This window comes from Capricornis sumatraensis, chromosome 5 (genome assembly GCF_032405125.1).
Source record: "Capricornis sumatraensis isolate serow.1 chromosome 5, serow.2, whole genome shotgun sequence".
Taxonomy (NCBI): domain Eukaryota; kingdom Metazoa; phylum Chordata; class Mammalia; order Artiodactyla; family Bovidae; genus Capricornis; species Capricornis sumatraensis.
The window spans coordinates 101,606,346-101,631,052 of NC_091073.1; the positions used below are offsets into that span (position 1 = coordinate 101,606,346).

Here is a 24,707-nt window from a genome sequence, read left to right on the forward strand (position 1 = left end):
TAAACAGGACAAATAAAGGCCTGCTAATTTGGGAGAGGTCATCAAATTATGGGGGCTTCCCTGGTGGCTCAGTGGTAAAGAATCTCCCTGCAATGCAGGAGATGCGGGTTTGATCCCTGGATCAGGAAGATGCCCTGGAGAAGGAAATGGCAACCCACTCCAGTTCTTGCCTGGGAAATCCCATGAACATAGGAGCCTGGTGGGCTACAGTCCATGGGGTCACAAAAGAGTTGGACATGACTTAGTGACTAAACAACAACAGCAATCAAGTTATAGTGAACCAATTCAACCTGATCATCTCTATGCAATAGGTGTTCAACCCATACAAAATTATTGATCCCATCTGTGAATCAGGTTTCCATGTGATGCTTTCCAATCTCTGGATATCAAAGGGCATTTTCATAATAAAATGATCCCTGAGGATGGTTGAAAATCCTCTCAGAAAAGCTGAAGCTGATCACGCTATTGTAGCTAGAACCCATTGCAATGAAAAATGTCATTTCAGGGTGTTTGAATTTCTTGAGACATTAATACAGGTATTCCTCGTTTTTTGAAAGTTCACTTTACACCACTTTCCTTTTGTGAAAGACCTACATTGGCACCTATGTTCAGTATCTGAGAAATTTGAAGAGGATTTTCACTTTTATGGAAAAAAAAAAAAAGGCAAAAAGCAAAAAGGCATTCAGAGTTCATTCTGCAGCAAGCCATTATAGAGGCAGCACAGACCCAGAGCAGGCAGAATGGCCCTGGCAAGCTCCTTCCCCAGAAATTATACTCCGCACCTTAGCATCAGGCTGCTTTAGCTCTGAACTGTGTCTGTATGGATTTGTGCTTTATTTTGATTTATTCTGTGCATCCCTTAACAAGATCTTCCCAGAGGTAACTGCTTCTTCTCTTGAGGCCAGTTTAACTTACAAGTGGTTTCATAGGAACCCTCTAACTGGACAGTGGGGGAAACCTGTGCTTGAAATCTCAGAATGGACAGGATCAGTATTAATACATAACTGACTGGCACAAGTTTGCTTTGTTTTCTCATCACTGCTGAGCCATTTAAGGACAAAAAAGAGGATCGGATAAGTAATTAAATAGTAATTCAAATACTTTTATATTTTGTGTAATTGCCCCATTCCACAATAAGCATCTCTAAGCATTTTTACAGAACAAGCACATGGATTTTTGTATTATCTACAGTTCTACCTATACATGTGAAAAATTTAAACAGCGCATTAGAGAATTTTACTGCAGACAATATGAAAAATTTCAGATATGAGATGGTGGTGCTGATTCTGTTTTAATGTTCCTTCTGATTGTACATATTAAGATGATATTACAATCTATAAATCTATCAAAATGTTTCTATTTTTGTTATTGCTCCCCAAAGGTAACTTCAGTTTGAATGAATTCAACTAAATGGTGAAGTCTTTTTAAAATTGCTAAAGAAAATACTGTGTTTGAATCACTTGTTATGAGTTTGATGACTGCAGTGACTTTTACCAGCCTCTCTGGTGTAATTTCCCTTAAAATCAAGTATTTTGGGAAGATTTAGCCTCAGCCTCATCACATAATACAGCAGAGAGGAGGCTTCAGTTCAACAAATATGGAGTCCCTGCTCTGCGGTAGCCACTGAGTGTCTGAAAATGAATTCAAACAAGTGAACAAGACTAAAGGGAACAAACGCATCCTCTAAAACCACTATGTTCTCTTGTCATAACTAACCAAGAATTAAGGCAGCTGTGGTGTGTACACGTGTTGAGCCGAGGTGCTCAGGTGAGCTACTGACCTTGTAATGGACAGGACCCTAGGCGGCCTTCTCAGAATAGACACCCCCACGCATGTCCTCCACCTGCCTTTTGTCTGCAGAAAAATTTTAGTCAAAGGATAAACTTAATCAGAGAAATAAGAAAATACAGAAAGAAAGGAAAATAGTCAGGCAAGACCAAATAATAATACTTAGCCATAAAAAAAAAAAAAATACTCAGCCATTAAGCAGAGCCAAGGACCTTTAGTTCCTCCTCAAGGACTGTGGATAATATTCTGAGCCACGTCCTCTGAGCTCCCTTGCAGACACTCACCAGGTGGAAGAAGTTACCTGTATGCTGCCCGCAAGCACATGGACCCCAGATTGGTTGGAACCAGAAGGTTGATGTTGATTCCCAATTACCTCAGCACCAACTGTCAGAAGAATGTCTACAAACTGATCATGCCCTACGCCTTAAGGGCGTACCCCACAGCCTTAAGGGCGTACCCCACAGTCTGAAGGGCGTACCCCACAGCCTGAAGGGCGTACCCCACAGCCTTAAGGGCATACCCCACAGTCTGAAGGGCATACCCCACAGCCTGAAGGGCGTATTCCACAGCCTGAAGGGCGTATTCCACAGCCTTAAGGGCGTACCCCACAGTCTGAAGGGCATACCCCACAGCCTTAAGGGCGTACCCCACAGTCTGAAGGGTGTACCCCACAGTCTGAAGGGCATCAGTCCACTATGGCCCCCTTTGCCTGACAAAGCCATAAAGATGTTTCTTTCTGCTTCACCCAGAGCTCTGTCTCTAAGCTTTAAACCATTACCTGTGTACTGAGGCCAGATTCCAACAATAACCTTTGGCCTTAAAATGTAAGCAGAATTTGCTACCCCCTGAGTAGATGGGGAAACAGTGGAAACAGTGTCAGACTTTATTTTTTGGGGCTCCAAAATCACTGCAGATGGTGATTGCAGCCATGAAATTAAAAGACGCTTACTCCTTGGAAGGAGAGTTATGACCAATCTAGACAGTATATTAAAAAGCAGAGACATTACTTTGTCAGCAAAGGTCCGTCTAGTCAAGGCTATGGTTTTTCCAGTGGTCATGTATGGATGTGAGAGTTGGACTGTGAAGAAGGCTGAGCGCCGAAGAATTGATGCTTTTGAACTATGGTGTTGGAGAAGACTCTTGAGAGTCCCTTGGACTGCAAGGAGATCCAACCAGTCCATTCTAAAGGAGATCAGTCCTGGGTGTTCTTTGGAAGGACTGATGCTAAAGCTGAAACTCCAATACTTTGGCCACCTCATGCGAAGAGTTGACTCATTGGAAAAGACCCTGATGTTGGGAGGGATTGGGGGCAGGAGGAAAAGGGGATGACAGAGGATGAGATTGCTGGACGGCATCACCAACTCAATGGACATGAGTCTGGGTGAACTCCGGGAGTTGGTGATGGACAGGGAGGCCTGGCGTGCTGCGATTCATGGGGTCGCAAAGTGTTGGACACTACTGAGCAACTGAACTGAACTGACCCCCAAACCACCCCAGAGCTGTGCTAATTCTGCAGCTCCGTGGCAAGCCACGGACTTGGTGCTCTGACTTGCAGAATCGGGTTTATCAAAGTTGTCAAGCATAAGGCCTACTTCAAGACTGTGCTTGGGCTCCTCTCATAGCTCAGTCAGTAAAGAATCTGCCTGCGGTGCGGGAGACCTGGGTTCAATTCCTCGGTCAGGAAGATCCCCTGGAGATGGAAATACCAACCCACTTCAGTATTCTTGCCTGGAAAACCCCATGGACAGAGGAGCCTGGCAGGCTATAGTCTATGGGGTCACAAGAGTCGGACACGACTTAGCGACTCAACCACCACCACCAAGAGTGTGCTGAGTCACTCAGTTGGGTCCAACTCCTTGCAACCACAAGGACTGTAGCCCTCCAGGCTTCTCTGTCCATGGGATTTTCCAGGTAAGAATACTGGGGTGGGCTGCCATTTCCTTCTCCAGGGAATCTTCCCAACCCAGGGATCGAACTCACATCTCCTGCATTGGCAGGCAGATTCTTTACCACTAACCCACCTAGGAAGCCCTACTTCAAGAGATACCAAGTTAAATTCAGAAGATGGAGAGAGGGCAAAAGTGACTGCTCTGCTCAGAAACAATTGGTAATCCAAGTTAAAAATAAGTATCATATACCCAAATATAGAATGATAGTTCGTGTAACCAACAGGGATATCATTTGTCAGATTGCTTACGCCCATATAGAAGGAGATATGACAGCTTGTACAGTTTATGCTCACGAACTCCCAAAGTGTGGTATGAAGGCTGACCTGACAAATGATGCCACAGCATATTGCAGTGGCTTGCTGCTGGCCAGCAGTCTTCTTAATAGGTTTGGTGTGGACAAAATTTATGAAGGCCATGTCGAGGTGGCTAGAGATGAATACAATGTGGAAAACACTGATGGTCAGTCTGGTGTCTTCACCTGTTATTTGGATGCAGAGCTTGCCAGGATCGCCGTTGTTCAGTTGCTAAGTCATGTCTGACTCTTTGCAACCCCGTGGACTGCAGCACGCCAGGCTTCCCTGACCTCCACTATCTCCCAGAGATTGCTCAAATTCATGTCCGTTGAGTTGGTGATACTATCTAACTAGCTGATTCTCTGCTACCCCCTTCTCCTTCTGCTCTCAGTCTTACCCCGCATCAGTGTCTTTTCCAAAGAGTTGACTCTTCACATCAGGTGGCCAAACTATCGGAGCTTCAGCTTCAGCATCGGTCCTTCCAATGAATATTCAGGGTTGATCTCCTTTAGGATTGCCAGGACTGCTACTGGAAAGAAAGTTTTGGGGGCCCGAAAAGGAGCTGTCGATGGAGGCTTGTCTATCCCTCATAGTACCATGTGGTTCCCTGGTTATGATTCAGAAAGCAAAGAATTCAATGCGGAGGGACACCAAAACACATCATGGAGGAGAATACCGCAAATTATGTGTGTTTCCTGGATGAAGAAGATGAGGATGCTTACAAGAAACAGTTCTCTCAATATGTAGAGAGCAATGTAACTGCAGACATGATGGAGGAAAAGCATAAGAAAGCTCACCCTGCAAGATGAGAGAATCCAGTGCATGAGAAGAAGCCTAAGAAAAAATGTTAAAAAGAAGAGGTAAAGAATTCTAAAATGTCACTTGTCCAGAAGAAAGACTGAGTAGTCCAGAAGAAGGGAAGCTTCCTTAGAGCTCAGGAACAGCCTGCTGAGAGTTGATAAACCAAACCACAATTTTCTATCAAGATTTTTCAGATAAAGTCAATATTAAAGTTATTGCACAAATCTAAAAAAAATAAGCAGAATTTTAACCAGGTGAATGGAAAAACATTTTTTCTTAAAAATAACCATAGGCTGAGCTTCCTTACAAGCACGTCTTACTGTCTTTCAAAGTGTGAAAGTGTTAGTTGCTCAGTTTTGTCTGACTCTTTGTGACCCCACGAACTGTAGTCCATCAGGCTCCTCTGTCCACGGGATTCTCCAGGCAAGAATACTGGAGTGGGTAGCCATTCCCTTCTCCAGGGGACCTAGGGATCAAACCCAGTCTTCTGCATTGCAGGCAGATTCTTTACCACTTGAGTCACTGAGTATCTCAACAAACCCGAAGCTAGGTAACCACATTTTCACAGATGTGGTATCTAGGCTCCAAGACATTTTAGGCTGAGTACAAATAGTTAGGAAAAAGAGAAATTTAAGAATACCTGGTAGGAGTTGCCTAGTGGTCCTGGCATATTTGGGTCATAGCTAGAGAGTTGGGTACAACGGGGAGTAATTGACAAGGAAGATGGAAAGACACTTTAGAACTGGATCTCTAGTAAACAATATGAAGAATCATGTTTTGGACAATGGGAGACCTTAGAGGTTTTTCATGTGGGAATAGAAAGATCAGATTCCTGCCTTTTTTGTTTGTTTAGAGGAGAGATTTATTTGAAGAAATACTTCAACATATGAAAATGACACAAAGCCTTAATTTCTACTCATAGAGTGATAGATTTGATATGGTGCATAATTATTTGATATAGTGCATAATAAAATTTTTTAATCTGTAGTGCAAAGTTTGATGACTAAGTCATTTGTTGACAAACAAAACCTCTTAGAACTGTTTAATATCAGCCAGGGTCACAAATGCTGTGCACAATGAATCTGAACTGACAGATTGTGACTAGTGTGGTAAGTAGATTGGAAGAGAGGTGGTGTAAGAGGGGGGAGCAAGTGGGAAGCTATCGAAACAGCTGACAGGAGAGATGATAAAAACCCAATCAAGAGAGTGGGAGTGGGAATGCTGAGAAGGGGACACATTTAAGAAACATTGTGCGGGTGAAATTGATAGAACTTGGCGACCAGATGAAAGAAGACTTAAAGAATTCTACTGTGATGTGTCTCCCCTCTCTCTCTCTAGGCTAGATATAGACATCTTTTTGGGTAACATTTATAATAGTAGATTAACCACTTTAATGTGTACAGTTTGGTGCCATTCAATAGATTCACAGGGTATGTGGCCCTCTTTAGGTCCAGAACATTTAAACGTTTTATATTTAAATTTTGGAGGAACCACCAAACTGTTGCACCAGGCAGCCGCACCATTTTATATTCTCACAGGTTCCATTCTCACTAGGGTTCCATTCCTCCACACACCTGCCAAGACTTCTGATTTTCCTGTTTTAAAAAATCTTAAATTATAGCCACCCTAGTGGTTGTGAAGTGGTATCTCATGGTGTCTTTGTTTGCATTTCCTTAATGACTAATTTTGTTGAGCATCTTTTCCTGTGAGAGTTCGCCATTTGTATATCTCCTTTGGAAAAACGTCTATTCAGATAATTTGCTCATTGAAAACATTGGATTATTTGCCTTTTTGTTGCTGAGTAATAAAAGCTTTTTATGTTTTCTGGATACTAAACTCCTGTCAGATATATAGGATTTGCAAATTTTTTTTTCCCATTCTGTAGCAGGTCATCTTTTCAGCCAAGAGTTTTTTTGAGCCATTTACTGAAACAGGAAACACAGAAGAAGAAGCCAACAAGGATAGAAAGAAGGTAGGAAAAATAAGTTCAGTTGATGGTGTTGATTGGAGATCTTCAGGGGACACCCAGCCAAAGGTATCTGACTCACGTGGTGCCTGTAACACCCTATGCATTTGGTGCTTCTTGACTGATGGAATCTAGAGAGAAGCTGGTGGGCAGCTGCTGCCTTAGCTATAAGCCTTCAGGCTGTATCCCACAGAAACAAAGGTCACTCCTCTTTCAACAAGGCTGTCCTTTATAATTGAAAATACTAGGACTTCCCTGGTGGTTCAGTGGTTAAGACTCCACGCTTCCACTACAGGGGGCACAACTTCTACCCTGCTTGGAGAACTAAGACCCTGTTTGCCCCCACGGAGTGACCAAGATCATTAATTAAATAAAATATCAAAAATCAACTTAAATTAAAAAAAAATCACTTTTGGTCCATTTCCTAAAACAGTCAGAAACTTAAATGCAACTTGAATTAAGCCACAATTCCAAATCAGACAACACAGGCTTAAACCAGGTATGGAGAATACAAAAAACAAAAGCAACCAGGGAGAGACATGGCCTACTGTGATCTACTTATACTCTTTTCCTTCAAACACAATACAACATGTGTATATCTTAATCTAAGCTTATATTTATGTAAGATTTATTTAAACCAAAGTAATTGAAAAAGCTGATATAAAATTCCAATCCTGTATAAATAAAATAGTTTCTTCTTTCATGCTGAAAGCATCATTGACTTTTGCCTTCAGTTTATAATCTATGTGCTCTGCCTTGATTTACTCAGCCATGCCTAAAGCACTTTTTTTTATATCTTGGGTGAGCAGGCAATGTTGATAGGGGCATGAATAGCTCCTTTTTCAGAGTTCTGCCCACATGGCTAATATTATGAGACACTCTTTTTTAAAATCCCTTGGATCTGAGCTGGGTGTCCTGCACAGACTCAGGTCTGGCATTATTATTACTTTTTTTATGAATCTCAGGGAAACCATTCTGCTGCTGAGCTAGCCTCACTCATACATTTCATTTATCCGCCATAATAAGAATATCAATACCTTGGATTTATATAGAGCCTCTCATTCAAAGAGGTCAAAGCTTTTTAATTTAATTGGATGTTCCCGTGGCTTTAAGAGCCTCTGGGTATATTTACAAATGTAATAATAAGAAACAGTCTGCTCTGGTTTACAATATAATAGACAGCATAAAACAAGACCTGAGCATACACTGCTCCTCACCTTCACTGCACAAACATATCCGATGCCTGGCCGTGGGGTTCAAGGTCCTTTCTGAGCGGATCTCCATGTATTTTTTCACCCATGACTCCACTTTTTCTCTATGAAATCTTTGTTTTACTCAAATTAATCGTTTAACATAGGATGCATGTCTTCACTTGGTGTACCTTAATCTGTTCTACAAGGCCCTTCACCTCCTCCTTAGGTGTTTTAAGTCTGTACTCTTTTTTTGTGTGTGGGGGGGTGGGGGAGGTCAAGTTTACTTATAACCCACCTATGAAGACCATGAAGACCACTGTAGAAACCTGGCCTTCCTTGCTTATTTCCCACTGAAACATCTGCAACATAAACGCTCTTGTTCTTTGGGCATTAATGCTGTGGTTTACGGTCATTTCTTTTCCTGTATAGCATGTCAGCCCCTCCACACAGAGAAGTCTATCGTGACATCCCTTGCTTGCATGAGCGTGCTCAGTCGTGTCCAACTCTTTGTGATTCCATGGACTGTAGGCCTCTGTCCATGAGATCTTTCAGGCAAGAATACTGGAGTGGGTTGCCATGTCCTCCTCTAGGGGATCTTCCCAACCCAGGAATCTAACCCCAGGTTTTCTGCATCTCCTGTATTGCAGGAGGATTCTTTACCATGCCATCAAATTAGTTTGATGTTCATAGCCTTAGTTGGTCCAAGTAGCCTGGTGAGTTTGGGAATTTGCGGTGAAGGTTGAATGTTACAAACGAGCAGACACACTGTGCCTTCCCCTAAATTTTTCCCCATTGTTAACAGTTTAGTGCAAGTTTAGAATTAGTTTAGAAGATCACCTAGGATAGAAGCAATGAGAAAAGGTGTGGTTGTCACCTGAAGATGAAAAGTACAATGGTACAAAGGTTTCCTGTGAAAACAATGTATTGAATGAAGGTTTAATTGGGGTGTGTTGATTTAATTATCATGTAATTGCATTTGCAGTATGTGATGAAAGTAGCCTATCATTTTTGATGCTTATCTAATTCTTGCTTTTTTTTTTCAACATTTTCTTTAAAAGTTCTGCTTATAAAAGCAATGCCTATTCAGATAAAATTTGGAAAACACAGTAAAGTGTTAAAAATAATGAAAAATTACCTTTTTATTGCTCCTCAAAACAACTTTGTAATACCCAGTTCAGTTCAGTTCAGTCGCTCAGTCGTGTCCAACTCTTTGCGACCCCATGGACTGCAGCACGCCAGGCCTTCCTGTCCATCACCAACTCCCAGAGTTTATTCAACTCATGTTCATTGAGTCAGTGATGCCATCCAACCATCTCATCCTCATGCCATAAGGGTGGTGTCATCTGCATATCTGGGGTTATTGATATTTCTCATGCCATCCAACCCTTCTCCTGCCTTCAATCTTTCCCAGCATCAGGGTCTTTTCAAATGAGTCAGTTCTTCACATCAGGTAACCAAAGTATTGGAGTTTCAGCTTCAACATAAGTCCTTCCAATGAATATTCAGGACTGATTTCCTTTAGGATGGACTGGTTGGATCTCCTTGCAGTCCAAGGGACTTACCAGAGGCTTCTCCAACATCACAGTTCAAAAGCATCAATTCTTTGGCACTCAGCTTTCTTTATAGTCCAGCTCTCACATCCATACTTGACTACTTGGAAAAACCATATCCTTGACTAGGTGGACCTTTGTTGGCAAAGTAATGTCTCTGCTTTTTAATATGCTATCTAGGTTGGTCATAACTTTCCTTCTAAGGAGTAAGCATCTTTTAATTTCACGCTGCAGTCACCATCTGCAGTGATTTTGGAGCCCAGAAAAATAAAGTCTGTCACTGTTTCCACTGTTTCCCCATCTATTTGCCATGAAGTAATGGGACAAGATGCCATGATCTTCGTTTTCTGAATTTTGAGCTTTAAGCCAACTTTTTCACTCTCCTCTTTCACTTTCATCAAGAGGCTCTTTAGTTCTTCTTCACTTTCTGCCATAAGGGTGGCATCATCTGCATATCTGAGGTTATTGATATTTCTCCTGGCAATCTTGATTCCAGTTTGTGCTTCTTCCAGCCCAGTGTTTCTCATGATGTACTCTGCATATAAGTTAAATAAGCAGGGTGACAATATACAGCCTTGACATACTCTTTTTCCTATTTGGAACCAGTCTGTTGTTCCACGTCCAGTTCTAACTGTTGCTTCCTGACCTGCATATAGGTTTCTGAAGAGGCAGGTCAGATGGTCTGGTATTCCCATCCCTTTCAGAATTTTCCACAGTTTATTGTGATCTACACAGTCATGGCATCCGGTCCCATCACTTCATGGCAAATAGATGGGGAAACAGTGGCAACAGTGGCTGACTTTATTTTTCTGGGCTCCAAAATCACTGCAGATGGTGATTGCAGCCATGAAATTAAAAGGTGCTTACTCCTTGGAAGGAAAGTTATGACCAACCTAGACAGCATATTGAAAAGTAGAGACATTACTTTGCCAACAAAGTTCCGTCTAGTCAAGGCTATGGTTTTTCTAGTGGCCATGTATGGATGTGAGTTGGACTATAAAGAAAGCTGAGCACCGAGGAATTGATGCTTTTGAACTGTGATGTTGGAGAAGACTCTAGAGAGTCCCTTGGACTGCAAGGAGGTCCAACTAGTCCATCCTAAAGGAAATTAGTCCTGAATATTCATTGGAAGGTCTGATGCTGAAGCTGAAATTCCAATACTTTGGCTACCTGATATGAAGAGCTGATGGATTTGAAAAGACCCTGATGCTGGGAAAGATTGAGGGCAGGAGGAGAAGGGGACGACAGAGGATGGGATGGTTGGATGACATCACTGACTCAATGGACATGGGTTTGGATGGACTCCGGGAGTTGGTGATGGACAGGGAGGTCTGGCGTGCTGCGGTTCATGGTGTTGCAAAGAGTCAGACACGACTGAGCAACTGAACTGAACAGTCAAAGGCTTTGGCATAGTCAATAAAGCAGAAATAGATGTTTTTCTGGAACTCTCTTGCTTTTTCGATGATCCAGCAGATGTTGGCAATTTGATCTCTGGTTCCTCTGCCTTTTCTAAATCCAGCTTGAATATCTGGAAGTTCATGGTTCATGTACTATTTACAAAGTGCTGATCATGTATATGTCACAGTTTTACTATAATTGTCTAATAGAAGTTCTATAATCATATGCTTTATAGATAAGGAAACTCATGCCCAGAAAGATTAAGTAACTCACCGAAGACAGTCTGCATCTCTGGTGGCACAGTGGTAAAAAATCTGCCTGCCGATGCAGAAGACACTGGAGACTCCGGTTTGATCCCTGGGTCGGGAAGATCCTTTGGAGGAGGAAATGCCAACTCACTCCAGCATGCTTGCCTGGAAAGTCCTATGGACAGAGGAGCCTGGTGCACTACAGTTCATGGGGTTGCAAAGAGTCGGAGACAACTGAGCATGCACACACTAAGATAATCTAACAAGCATGTGAAGGGCTGGGAGTGAACCACAAGGACCCCTGTGTCTATAAAGCAGTCGTTCTCCATTCCCACCTCCTCTCAACCCCTCCGAATCACCCATCTGCTTTCTGTTTGTATGAGTTCCTCTAATCTACGTGTTTTTTTTTTTTTTTAAATAAATGGAATCATACACTGTGCAGCCTTTTGTGTCTGGCTTCTTTCACTTAGTATATTGTTTTCAAGTTTCATTAATGATGTATCATGCATTAGTATTTCATTTCCATTTATGGTTGAATAATATTCCACTGGATGTTGATATGTCACATTTTGTTATTAGAGAAGGAAATGGCAACCCACTCCAGTATTCTTGTCTGGAGAATCCCAGGGACAGAGGAGCCTAGTGGGCTGCCGTCTATGGGGTCACACAGAGTCAGACACAACTGAAGAGACTTAGCAGCAGCAGCAGCACATTTTGTTGATACCTCAATCATATACACATATCATACCACAGTTTTTTCTAGATTCTTTTTGGCTCTTTGAGGTTCTTTGCCATAGAGTAAATTCCTTGTATTTAAATTTTAGGATCAGGTTTTCCAATGCTGCAGAAAGACTATTGGAATTCTCATAAGGATTGCACTGAATTCGTAGATAGCTTTAGGGAGTATTGACATATTAATGATATTAATTCTTCCAACCCATGCTCACAGGATGTCTTTCCATTTATTTACATCTTCTTTAATTTCTTTCAGCAAGGTTTTGTAGTTTTCACTGTGTAAGTCTTTCATCTCTTTGGTTAAATTCATTATTTAATATTTTATCTTTTTTTGATGCTATTGTAAATGGAATTGTTAATTTCCTTTTTGGATTGTTCATATAGCTAGTGTCTAAAAATACTATTGATATTTTTGTTTTGATATTGTATCCTGCAGCCTTGCTGAATTAATTTATTAGCTCTAATAGTTTTAAAAAAATTCTTTAGGATTTCTATATGTCAACCACGTTGTCTACACATACTTCTTCCTTTCTAATTTGAATGCCTTTTATTTTTTACTTGCCTAATTGTTTTGGCTAGACTTTTCAGTACTTCACTGAATAGAAGTGGCAAAGTGGGCATCTTTGGCTTGTACCTGATCATGGCTGGAAAGTTTTTGACCTTTGAGCATTAGCTGTGTTTTTTTTTAATGAACAACTTTTATTGTATTGAATAAATTCCGTCCTACTTCCAGTTTTCTGAGCATTTCATCATTAAAATGTTTTTCGATTCTGTCTAAAGCTTTTTCTGTTTCAACTGAGATGATTTTTTTTTCCCCTTCTTACTGCCCACATCCTTAGGCACTAGGCTCAATTACCCCTTTTCACATACATGCATTCTTTAATTTTATAATGTGCTTTTTGCAAGTACATCACGAACATGTTTTCTTCATTAAAAACCACTAAAATTATGATTTCCAGTGGCTACATGTTATATTCTTGTGTGGATGTTCTGTAATTTATTTAATACATCTATGTTGTTTTAAAAATTTTAACATTTTGTTCTGTATCTCTATTTCTCTAGAATCAGAATCCCTAGAACTGGAATTATTGAGCTGAAGGTAATGAACACTTAAAAAAATATGTATATGCATGTGTGGGTGTATCTGCAAGTTATTTCATAAAATCACTGTGAACCTCTGCCAGCTGATACCTGCCTAATCAAAGTACTGGAGGTGCTCTGTGCTGGCTATTTCACAGCTCCAGGACCTCTCTGTCTGCTTTCTATTCATCTCTGAAGTTCTTTCATCTCTACTGCTACTAAGCAGATCACTCACTACCTTCCCTCCTCAATTTATGCTCTTTCCATTCTTATGCTAATCTTGTTCTGTTCATTTCATCTACTTAATTTATGACTAAGCCAGTTGAGCCAGATGCAGGACATATGAAAACTTACCAGTAAAAATGTTAAGAAAGCACAGTTGTGCATTATTGCCAGCTATATTTTATTTAGCTTGAGAAGAAAAGGAATCTGCAAGCTGGTCAGTTTTGCTTCTCGGTTTTTCCGTTTTCTTTATCAATATCTATTTGTGTGTTACTCCTTGCATGTTTTTTAGAATTGTCCGGAAATAACAAAATAACTGAATTCACACATTAAGCTAATACATAAGCATTTATTTTTAGATAATACTAAAGAAAAGAATTTCTGTATCTATCCATTTTCGCATTTTATTGGATTTTTAAAAAACCACTTGTTCTTAAAGTAAAAACTTCTGTCATACAGACATCAAGGACAGACTCTACACACCCCATGTACGCACTTTGGCATCGTCAGATAAATATAATTTAAAAACTAATACAATTCTAAAAACAATAAAACTGGGGGAAAAACTAAAGATCAGAATAAATATCAATGAAGATATTAGAAGATTTCACCAAATCGCAACTGGCTTAGTTTTCCTGCGCGCCCTGGAACCGCGGAAGAAAACTACAATTCCCAGAGTGCTTAGAGCGCGCGTGGGGGGCCTGAAACTTACTTCCTACGTCCCGCCTCCTCTCTTCAGCGATTGGGTTATCCAGTTCTGTGACTTTGGACTTCCCCTTTCCCATTGGTGCATTCTCCAGAGAGGTCAATTACAGAGTTTGCACTTGGTTCCTTCCAGCCCACCCGCTCTCCCCCTTGCACCAAGATGGCGGCAGAAGGAGCTGGTGGGAAATACAGAAGCACAGTCAGCAAAAGCAAAGACCCCTCGGGGCTGCTCATCTCTGTGATCAGGTGAGGGAGGCGGGAGGCAGGGGCAGGGGACAGGGGGCAGCGGCTCGATGTCCGCTTTGGAAGGGAGAAGGGTTAGCTGGGTTCCACCCTGCCGAGCCCTCCCTTCCCTCCTTGCCTCCCCCCAGCCCCTCCCAAGGGCCCCCGCAGTTCTCACTTTTTCTCTGGGGTTGGGCCAGAGGGAGGAGCCTGGCCTCTCAGTGTTTGTCTAATTTACTGCCAGAGCTTTCCACTAGGGTCCCCGGGCCCTGAAAGCACGGTCTTTGGGGTTTGGTAGAGACAGCCAGGTGTGTCCACTTACTCACACATGTATTGATTCATTGTCTTAAGCATCGCTCGCTGTGGAAGGCACCTTGTTCCCTGGACTTCTGGGTGTCAGGCCCTGACGTCCGGAGACGTCTGACACGAATTGCAGATTTTGTTTTCACACGTTGAACACCTCCAACCACCTGAAGAGTTGTGGATTTGAAGGCACACATCCGTACTGATTTTTGTTCTGCCTTCGTATTCCGATCTAGTCCTTAAAAAGCAAAACAAAATTCAAGTTATCCTCTATGCATATCATTTTTCCAGACTCTGTATGGTGGGAGTAGGAGTGTCGATCTTCTAGGGGCCACTTTTTCTTAACGTAGATTATAGTAAGAGTGGAGAATTCATTCAAATCCCTCTAAGGATGATATAGGGAGTGGCTAAAAGCAAGCTGAACGAAATGTATTACGACACGTTAAAATGCTGTTAGCATATGAATTTCAACCCATGTATTTTTCATAAAATGAAACATCTCCCTCCCCCTTTCCTCCACCTAAGCTAAGCTTCTGGTTGAGTTTTTGGAGGGCTTCTGATAACCTTTTAAAAACCCAGGCTCAACAGTATCTGGTAGTTAGTAGACATTTGAATGAATGAACAGATCTAAAATTTAAAACAGCCCACCCCATCATGGACTGATAAAGACCCATCTCAAGGGTATTTAGGCTTCTCTGAAAGTAAGATTGTGACATATGGAATCATTATTACTAAACTTTCTTTAGGATTAAGAGGATAATTCTCTGTATGGAAATATGTAATACACTTGGTAGGTCATACAGAGAACATGCAGTTTTCTTGTGGACCCAGTCTTGCCAAGACAAAACACAAGTAGTGTAAATGTTTATCATGATACTAAAACTCCAAGTAGATTATTTTTAGTTTCCCAGCTTCATTCCTGTGGAACTATAATACATGAATTTATTTGGATTCCTTTTTGAACTTGTTTTTATTTTTGCTTTATAGTCAACATTCATTTAAACAGTACGAGTTTAGTGTCAGTGTGTTGTAGAGCCTGGCACTTACTATGTAGTTAGTAAATATTTGTTGAATGAATGAGTGAATGCCCCGAGTTTTGCAAAGATGAATTTGACATGATGGTACCCTTGAGAGTACAGACTACTTGAGGGATAAAATATGTAAGTAACAACGTGACATAAGGCTAGAAGAGACAGATGAAATGTGCTGGAAATCTAGAAGGAGCAGTTATTTTCAACAAAAGTGGAGTGGGGATTAGGGAAGATAGCAGTATATACAAATGTGCCTTCTCAGGTATTTATGATTTTGTAGTCTTTGCTCATTTCTTTTTTTTTTTTTTTTGTATATCAGTTTTCTTAAGTCATTTAAGTTTACCCAAAATGGCCTTTATTTGAAAAAAACCTTTATATCAAACTAAAGCTTTTTTTTTTTAACTGATACTGATTGGAAACATATGTTGCCTTTGGTTGACTGTGCCTGTATGTTCTTCAGGGGGGATCTGCTGGGTGTTATGGATATAATTTGGTGGTTGTCCATGTGTCTCTTATTTCTCTCTGTTCCCTTCACATCACCACTGTGATTTGGACCTGGACATTTTTTACTCTGACTTCTGTTGTATATTGTTAACTCATTTTTCTTCCCTATCCTTGGCCACCTCAGATCGCTTGAATAACATTTTTACGTTATTATAATCTGTTACCAGCATGCTATATTGGAGTGTCCAGATCCAGCATCCTGGGCGAGGTTAGTAAGGATTGGAGTTCATGGTTATGTAGGACCTTGTTTAAGACTGGATGTTACTGGTCTCAGAGTATTTCAACATTTCTGTGAGTCACAGGGAAATTTTGGTGTTGGAGTGAAGATTTGGGTGTTGCTAATTCCTTGTTTCATCCCTGATGTGCTCTGAAACAGCCAGTGGTTTCCATTTCATAAATAATAGCAGCGAATGAGAGGAAAATGGTAGTTTTACTCTGGTATTTGGGATGGGGGAGTTTCGGGGGCGTAATTGAGGGAAGAGCAGAGAGGAAAGTAGTTGATAAGAGAGTAGCTCTTAAAAGTTCTCATCACAAGGAAAAATTAGTGGTGATGGATGCTAACTTATTGGGATAATCATTTTGCAGTATACGTATATCTCAAATCATTATGTTGTATACCTTAAATAATTACAATGTTGTATGTCATGTATATCTCAATAAATTGGGAATAAAAAGAATGAGGATTCATATCTCTTGTTAGTAGATTGTTCTGTGACTCCTAAGTTGCTGCTTTGTCTATCTGTTCAATTTGTATTCTTCCTGTTACTCTTCTTGAACATTGTATTCATGATTGTAAATTCCTCACATGAAACTTTGATTACCTCCTCTTATCCTTAACCTCTTTTCAAATTCTCTCTCAAAGACTGTAGCTTTCCTGGTTGCTTTGGCAACAAGCCTCAAAGAGGAAAACCATTTTAGACTCATGTTTATAAAATCTGAACATCCCTGAAGATGTCTCTGGTACACGCCAGTTCTCTTTCAGCCTTCCTTGGACCTGTCAGTTTGTCACAAAATAAATGGCTTGTGAGTGATAGAGTCCATTGTCCTTTGAAGAGTTTGATTAGTTTAGCTTTATCTTTTTCTATCAATGAGCAGTTGTTTTCCTCTTTTGAATAGTGAATGTTAAAAATTCTCCTTCAGTTCTCCTGCTCTGATATGTAAAAAGTATCATTTCTGTGCTCCATTATGTATTAACATAGCGCTTTATATTCTCGTACTATTCCTATTAGTTGGAACACCATTTATTGTTAGAAGCACCTTTTAACTGGAAAAAGACTGTAGGGGGATGAGGGTTTGACCTGAGGACAGTGTGAGAATAGACATGGGGAATACCCAAGGCTCATCACTATTTGCAGCCATGATACCAAGTAATTAAACGGTGACTATTTTGCTAGTGTGATAATGCATCACTTTAAGGCATTTAAAAGTCAAAATGATGTAAAAAAATACAGTGTAATTGTAATGGAGGGATTACATTTGGTGGATGGGTTATTTAAGTGCTTTGAGACTCATAAGTGCAATTCTTTACCATTTACAAAATACTGAAAAAAACCATTTCAGGATGGCCAGATGATTCAGAGGGTGGACTCTGGGGTTTAACAAAAGAGATTGTTCTTTCATGAGGCGGGGCTTTGATGAGGAGACAGTGTTTAGGATTGATTTTGGAAGCTGCTGTTAACCACAGCTTTTTAAGTCTTGCCCCTGACCCTTTAAAATGAAAGTAATCGGGTGGACCTGATTACTTGCTGATGTACAACTGGGACAGTTTTACAGACACACGCAGACACAGCATTTCCTACTTTTTTATTGATCTTTTTCCCCCTAACCTTTTGCTTGGTGTGAAGTTGGGGCAGGCAGCCTTTCTAAACCGGAAACAAGCAAGATGGCATTTTGGAGATGCTATTTTATTTTTGTGAGGTCTTGTCAGATTTTTAATTGGGAAATGTGTCTACCACTTACTGTTAGGTGATTTACTTCCCAATTAAGTGTTGACTCTCTTCTTTTTATAAGTTGGCCTTTAATAGCTGGCTTAATTGGGAAGACAAACTTCAGCTGTGACTGGAGGAGCCCTCCTTGAAACCTCAGAGCAGAGCTTTTGTGGACAGACACTGCTTACAGATGGCAGGGAGGTCTGAAGGCAGTAAGAGGAGCACACTGTCATCAACTTTTATGTCTTCACAGAAGTTGGAATTTCAGACCCTTAGAAAATCCTTTATTGTAGACCCCTGATAAAGCCCCTTCCTCTTCAGAGTATTTTGGTCACCCCTGTATTTAATTCAAAGTACACTTTGCTGCAGGAGTCCACGTTTTGGTTAGAGCTTTGAACAAAGAGCTTTGAGGTCCATGACACACACTGTGGCAGGAAAGGTCACTGGAGCAGAGCCCTGGAGATTGTCGGCTTCACTCGTGGCTCAGCGGTCAAGAATCCGCCTGCAATGCCGGCAGACCTGGGTTTGATCCCTGGGTTGGGAAGATCCCTTGGAGGAGGGCTTGGCAATCCACTCCAGTATTCTTGAGCTTCCCTGGTGTCTGAGATGGTAAAGAATCCATCTGCAGTGTGGGAGACCTAGATTCGATCCCTGGGTTTTGAAGATCCCCTGGAGGAGGGCATGGCAACCCGCTCCAGTATTCTCGCCTGGAAAACCCCATGGACAGAGGAACCTGGCGGGTCACAGTCCATTTGGTCACAAACGGTTGGACACGACTGAGCAACTACACCACCACCACCCTTCTCCAACCTCCTCTCCCATCCAGGCTGTTTAATGTTGGGTGATATGATCAGCAGTTTTTCATCTTAGTAAAATCCAGCTGTCACTTGTTTCTTTCATGGATCATGTCTTTGATTTAGCTAAAAAGTCACTGCTGTACCCCAGGTCATCTCAGTTTTCTTCTTTGCTAACTTCTAGGTGTTTGATATTTAGATCTCATATTCATTTTGAGTTAATTTTTGTGAAAGCTATAAGATCTCTGTCTAGACTGATTTTTGTTGTGAATGTTCAGTTCTCACATCATTTGTTGAAAAGATGATCTTTTCTCCGTTGTTGTATATATGTGAGGTCTTCACCAACGTTCTGTGCTTTCTGTTCTCTTTTTACGCATGCTTGTCATTGCAACTTTTCCCATTTTCTTTATAAAAATTGTATCACACAAACTTGTTAAAAAAAATAAAGAGAAACATTGTCTAAAACTCCTGTTTCTCAAAATACTGTTGTTGTTTTTAAGGTTTTCATGTAGATCCTGTCCAGGTACATACAGAGGTTTAATAGTTGTAGTTATAACAAAGTTAACATATTTTTGGCATAACAAAAATGGTATAAATATTATATCTTTGTATTTGTATAAATATTTAACTGGGGGGATTAAAAAATATAGAAAATGATAGAGAAATATAAATTACTCATATTCTCTTCACCTAGAATTAACCGTTGTTAATAAATTTTCTTTAAGCTTTTAAAAATCATTGCATTGTTATACAAATGGTACATACTCATTGTAAAGTAATCAAACAATGGAAATGCAGAAAACTGCAGATGAAAGTAAAAAAATATTATTCCAAACTTATTTCCTTAAGTTACCATCACTAGTATTAGCTGAACCGATTTTCAGATCTCTGTCTCTCCCTTTCTCTGTGTGTCTATCTCTCTGTATGAAATGTTGGATGAATAGATAGAAATAGTAAAAAAAAAAAGATTATGATATCATACTCTGTGTGTTAAACTTATAACTTTACTGTCTCCATTTTTAGGGTATATATACATATAGTAAAGTGCACAAATATTAAATATATGACAATTTTTGCTTTTGTAATCACTACCCATGTCAAGATAGACACTCCCGGCATCCTTGTTAATTTTTTTTTCCAGTTCAGCTTTTTTGTAAGGATACCCTGTTGTTCCCAACACCACTTGTTTAAAAGACTATTTTTTTCCCTTGAATTTCTTTTGTACCTTTATCGAAAATCGGGCGGCCAGTGTGTGGATCTATTTTTTGACCCTCTAGTCTGTTTATCTTAATGACAGTGCTGCACAGTCCTGATTTCTGCCTTTGTAAGTCTTGCAGACAGGTAACATAAGCTTTCCAGCTCTCTTCTACTTTTTGAAAGTTAATTTTGGCTCTTCTAGGTTCTTTGCATTTCCATGTCCAAATTAGCCAGTCAATTTCTAAAATAAACCCACTGGGATTTTGGTTAGGATTTCTTTGAATGTCCTGATTCATATGGGAGAATTGACCTCAACAATATGTCTTCTGATCCGTAAACAGTATTATCTCTCTTCACTCAATTCCTCTCCGCAGTTTCTTTGTAGATTTCAAGTGTAAGTCCACGTGTTGTCTGTCAGATTTACCTCTAAGTAGTTTAAGACACTTCCTGTCGTCCCACAGCTCCCTGAGTACTGATGCTGTCTTTCTCTTTTTATTTTTTGGTCTTTTTTTTCCTAGGTGGGTTTCCTTTTTTTTTGGATATGGTTTCTCTTGCTGTGTGTTAAATTTTATTAATCTTTTCTGCAATTCCCATACTGAGGTTAATTCCATGTAATGTAATTTTTATTAGATTGTGGTTTTGCTCTTTCAGAGATTTAATTTGGGTCTTAAAAAAATATTTTCAGTCTTTCCTGTAGTTTCTTGAACATATGGAATATAGGTTAACTCTTTAAGTGTTCTTGTTTACTAGTTTTATCATGCCATCATTTTGGGGTTCGTTTCAGATGATTAATCTCCCCTCCCCTCATATGCCTTGCACTTCTTGGATGCTAGACTTTGTGATTTTTACCTTGTTATGTACTCATGTTGGATATCTTTGTTTTCCCATAAATATTCGTGAGCATTGTTTTCTGGGATGTGGTTAACTTACTCAGAAACAGTGTAGCCCTTTGAGGCCCTGTTTTAGATTTTGCTAATTGGCTTCCCCCCTGTGGTTCAGCAGTAAAGAGTCCACCTGCAATGCAGGAGTCAGGGGTTCAATCCCCAGGTCAGGAAGATCCCCTAGAGAAGGAAATGGCAGCCCACTCCAGTATTCTTGCCTGGGAAATCCCATAGACAGAGGAGCCTGGTGGACTCCAGGCCATGTGGTTGGAAGAGTCAGATGTGACTTAGTCAGTAAACAACAACCAGGAGCCAAGCAGCATTTAGTTCAGGGCAATTTTATCTCAGACTCTGGCAGAATCCTTCTTCGTTCTCCACCTAGATAGTGCTCTGTGAGTGGTGGGATTTTTCACTCTGGCCGTGTGATTCCAGATCATTGTTCTTGCAAGTACTTTCAGGTGGTTCTTATTGTGGCCTGGAGTCGTTTTCTGCCACACATGCATGGGGGAAGACTCTAGGAAGCTTCTCCACAGGTCTCCAGGGTGCTCTGGTTAGCGCTCTCTTCTCCAGGACTGTGCTCAGCAAAGTCCAGCAGCTTTCATGTCCAAGGTTTTGAAATCTTTTGTTTGTTGTTTTGGATGGGAAGGTAAATCTGTTTCCTATGATTTCATCCAGTCCTGGAGCAGAAGTCTATCAGTGCTTCATATTAAAAAAAAAAAAATCTCAAAAGGTTAATTTTCCTGAATCCAAATTTTGGGTTGTCTATGCTCAAAGAGGAAGCATAAGATGCTCTAAAAAAAAGCTGTAGCCTGAAAGTGAACTAGGTACCTCAGCACTGATGGTCTTTCTGATTTTGTAGTATTTTGTGGAGTGTTTAGTTAAAATTAACTTCATATAGTTCTTTTTCAGGAGCTTTTCCTTCAGAACTCTTAGAAATGCCTTGGAACTAGTTTGCATCTGTTTATATGTTTATTTTTTAAAATATAGTTTTTTTATTTGATACCTGTGATGGTATTGTTTGTTAACCTGAGGTCTAGTGTGGCTAGTAAATGTATTTTCTTTGGACGGCATGGTACTTACGATGTTTCTGTTGGTGGTGGTTTTTTTGTTTTCACTGGGGTGTTTCAGCTTGTGCTGGCGTTTTTCGGTTTGCAGTGGTGAGCTCTGCTCCCCCTGGTCCTATACTCTGCTGTTCCTTACATTTTTGTTAACGGCTTTCTAGCTATGGAATGAGTTATGACCTTGGTCTTTATGGTAGCCAGTCCTTTGTGTTTTTCACCTTGAAAAACCAGGGAGCCCCCATTTAACAGGAAGTTATAAGGGAAAATTGTGTATCATTTGACATGGTAAGAAACGTATTTCAAGATCCTTAGGAGAACCTTTAGAACCTTTAATGACTTTTACTTATTCTTTAAAAAATTTTTATAAAACCCTTTCAAAAAATACAGTGGCATGTAATTCAGGTGTTTTTTTCCATCGGAAACTTGCTGTCTAAACTTACTATCATTGCACTGAATATTACGAGAAACAGTGTTTTACACTCAGAATATCGCTTAAGAGCTTGTTAGAAATGCAGAATCTTCGGTACCACCTGAACCACTTGACCCGAATCTGCTGTTTTATAGGAGTCTCAGGTGAGTCCACTACTCATCAAAGTTTTGAGTAGCCCTTAAAGATGTAAGTTGGGAAAGTAAGATACAAGAAACCAGGTAGTGTTGTTAACTTGTTTTTAGCTGAGATAATGGTATGGCTATCTTTTGAAAAGTACTATTCTTAAGAGATACTTACTGAAATAAACCAGTAAAATATCATGTCTAGGATTTGCTTCAAAATAATACAGAAGAAGGTTAGAGCCAGTGAGGGTATAGACAAAACATGATGGGAATGTGCTGCTGATTTTTGAAGCTGAGTTTGATGAGTTCCTTAATTTCTGTTCGTGTTTTGAAAATTTCCGTAAACATGAACATGTATGTGTATAATATATATGCTGGGGAGACGGGGGGTGGCGATTGGTGGGAATGACAAGGTTCTGTAGGTTAATAAATTGCAGAAATGCTGCATAATATATTCATGTTCTGTTCACTCCGTCCCCACCCAAACACTCCCTTCCCAGAGGCACCTTGAACATTAACATATTAAAGTCTCCTGAAAATGAATGTGGTTACGAAACCTGCTTCAATTTGTGTAACCCAGAATTTCCAAACTAGCCTATCAGCGTATAATATGTTAATATAAACATATACGTTAATATAAATAAATAAAACACTGTTTCTGAGGAATTCACAAGAAACTCCTCATTAGGAAATAGCCTACACGTTTAAAATGATCAAATACCGTACTGTGTTGTACTAACAAAGGCATTCCACTGGAGGTGAAAAATGAGATGACTGAAGACGATGCTTTAAGGATGTGATGCTTAAAGTGGGAGTGGAAGAGAGGTGGAGTTAGGTTCACTAAGGGTAGGGAAGATTTTAAGTTGACTTTGTCAACCCTTGACTATTGCAGACTTTGTTAAGAGTGATTCTACTTAATTTTGGTAATGGCCTTCTCTGTTGGCTGCAAGTTTACTGTTTTTGGTCCCCAGAAGTGTGGGTTATATAACCGAATTAATTGAAATACAAAAAATGCATGCGTCGGGTGTGGTAATTGGCCCTAAGTGCTGTCTGAAGCAAGACGCCCGTGAATTTTCAATTGACTTTAAAGCAGAAATTGTTTACTGTCACTTGATATGAAGTGAGTTTCTTTGGAGTGAATTAAGGGATGTTTTTATGCCTCAGAAAATTTTTTCAGAGGAACTTGTCATTGTGAAGATCCATCAGTCGGGGTGGGATTGTCTTGTATTTTGTGGGATCTAATAAAACATAATTAAGAAGTAGTTGCAGTGTCTAATTGAATATAATAAAATCCGATTTAAAAGTGTTACATTTGGTTATGCTTTGAGTGACGACGTCATGTCTTATGTGATTATATAGTGATACACATCACATGTATTTAATGTGTGATCTTTTTTTCTGACAAAACTCAGAATTAGGATGAGGGTCTCTCGTTTTCACAGTTCGTTGGAAGCCTTGGTAGATTCATCTTATCAAAGGACGCTGCCTCACATAACAGGCTTTGAAGACCAGTTTGAAACTTGTTTGGTTCAAGTTCATAGTCTTAGTAACCTCTCTTTCCATCACTTTAGTTTGTACTTAATGTTACTCAGCGGAGAAGGCAATGGCACCCCACTCCAGTACTCTTGCCTGGAAAATTTCATGGACGGAGGAGCCTGGTAGGCTGCAGTCCATGGGGTCGCTAAGAGTAGGACACGACTGAGCGACTTCACTTTCACTTTTCACTTTCCTGCATTGGAGAAGGAAATGGCAACCCACTCCAGTGTTCTTGCCTGGAGAATCCCAGGGACGGGGGAGTGTGGTGGGCTGCCGTCTATGGGGCCGCACAGAGTTAGACACGACTGAAGCAACTTAGCAGTCAGTAGCAGCAGCAGCAATGTTACTCAGAATTATACTGAGTGCCCTTCCTGACATAATAGGTATATGTTAACTATCAGGTGTGTTTTAGGTTGGCTGTTATTAATGTTATTTTCGAGGAAAAGAAAATCTGATTCACACTTTGAAATAAGGGCTGTGGTGGTGGTGGTGGCTTAGTTGCTAAGTCATGTACTCTTTGCGACCCCATGGACTGTAGCCCGCCAGGCTCCTCTGTCCATGGGATTTCCCAGGCAAGAATATTGGAGTGGGGTGCTATTTCCTTCTCCAGGGAATCTTCTTGACCCAGGGATGAAACTTATGTCTCCTGTATTGCAGGTGGTCTCTGGTATTGCAAGCGGATTATTCACTGCTGAGCTACCAGGGAGCCCTTGAAATAAGGGCTAAGTGGATCTAATAATGCTGCTTAATATCTTCTAGTTAAAAGCATT

The 24,707-nt window shown here is 40.4% G+C and overlaps 1 protein-coding gene and 1 pseudogene across 1 annotated transcript in view; both read left to right on the forward strand.

The window, feature by feature from the left end:
• The first annotated feature begins 2,110 nt into the window (after positions 1-2,110).
• LOC138079738 (large ribosomal subunit protein uL18-like) lies at positions 2,111-4,961 on the forward strand (annotated as a pseudogene).
• A 9,125-nt stretch (positions 4,962-14,086) lies between these two features.
• EXOC4 (exocyst complex component 4) overlaps positions 14,087-24,707 on the forward strand; it is an 816,431-nt gene continuing 805,810 nt past the window's right edge. Inside the window, exon 1 of the mRNA XM_068972655.1 lies at positions 14,087-14,174. Within this exon, the coding sequence (XP_068828756.1) occupies positions 14,089-14,174 (86 nt within the window). The 5' untranslated portion in view covers positions 14,087-14,088. The remainder of the gene's footprint in view (positions 14,175-24,707) is intronic.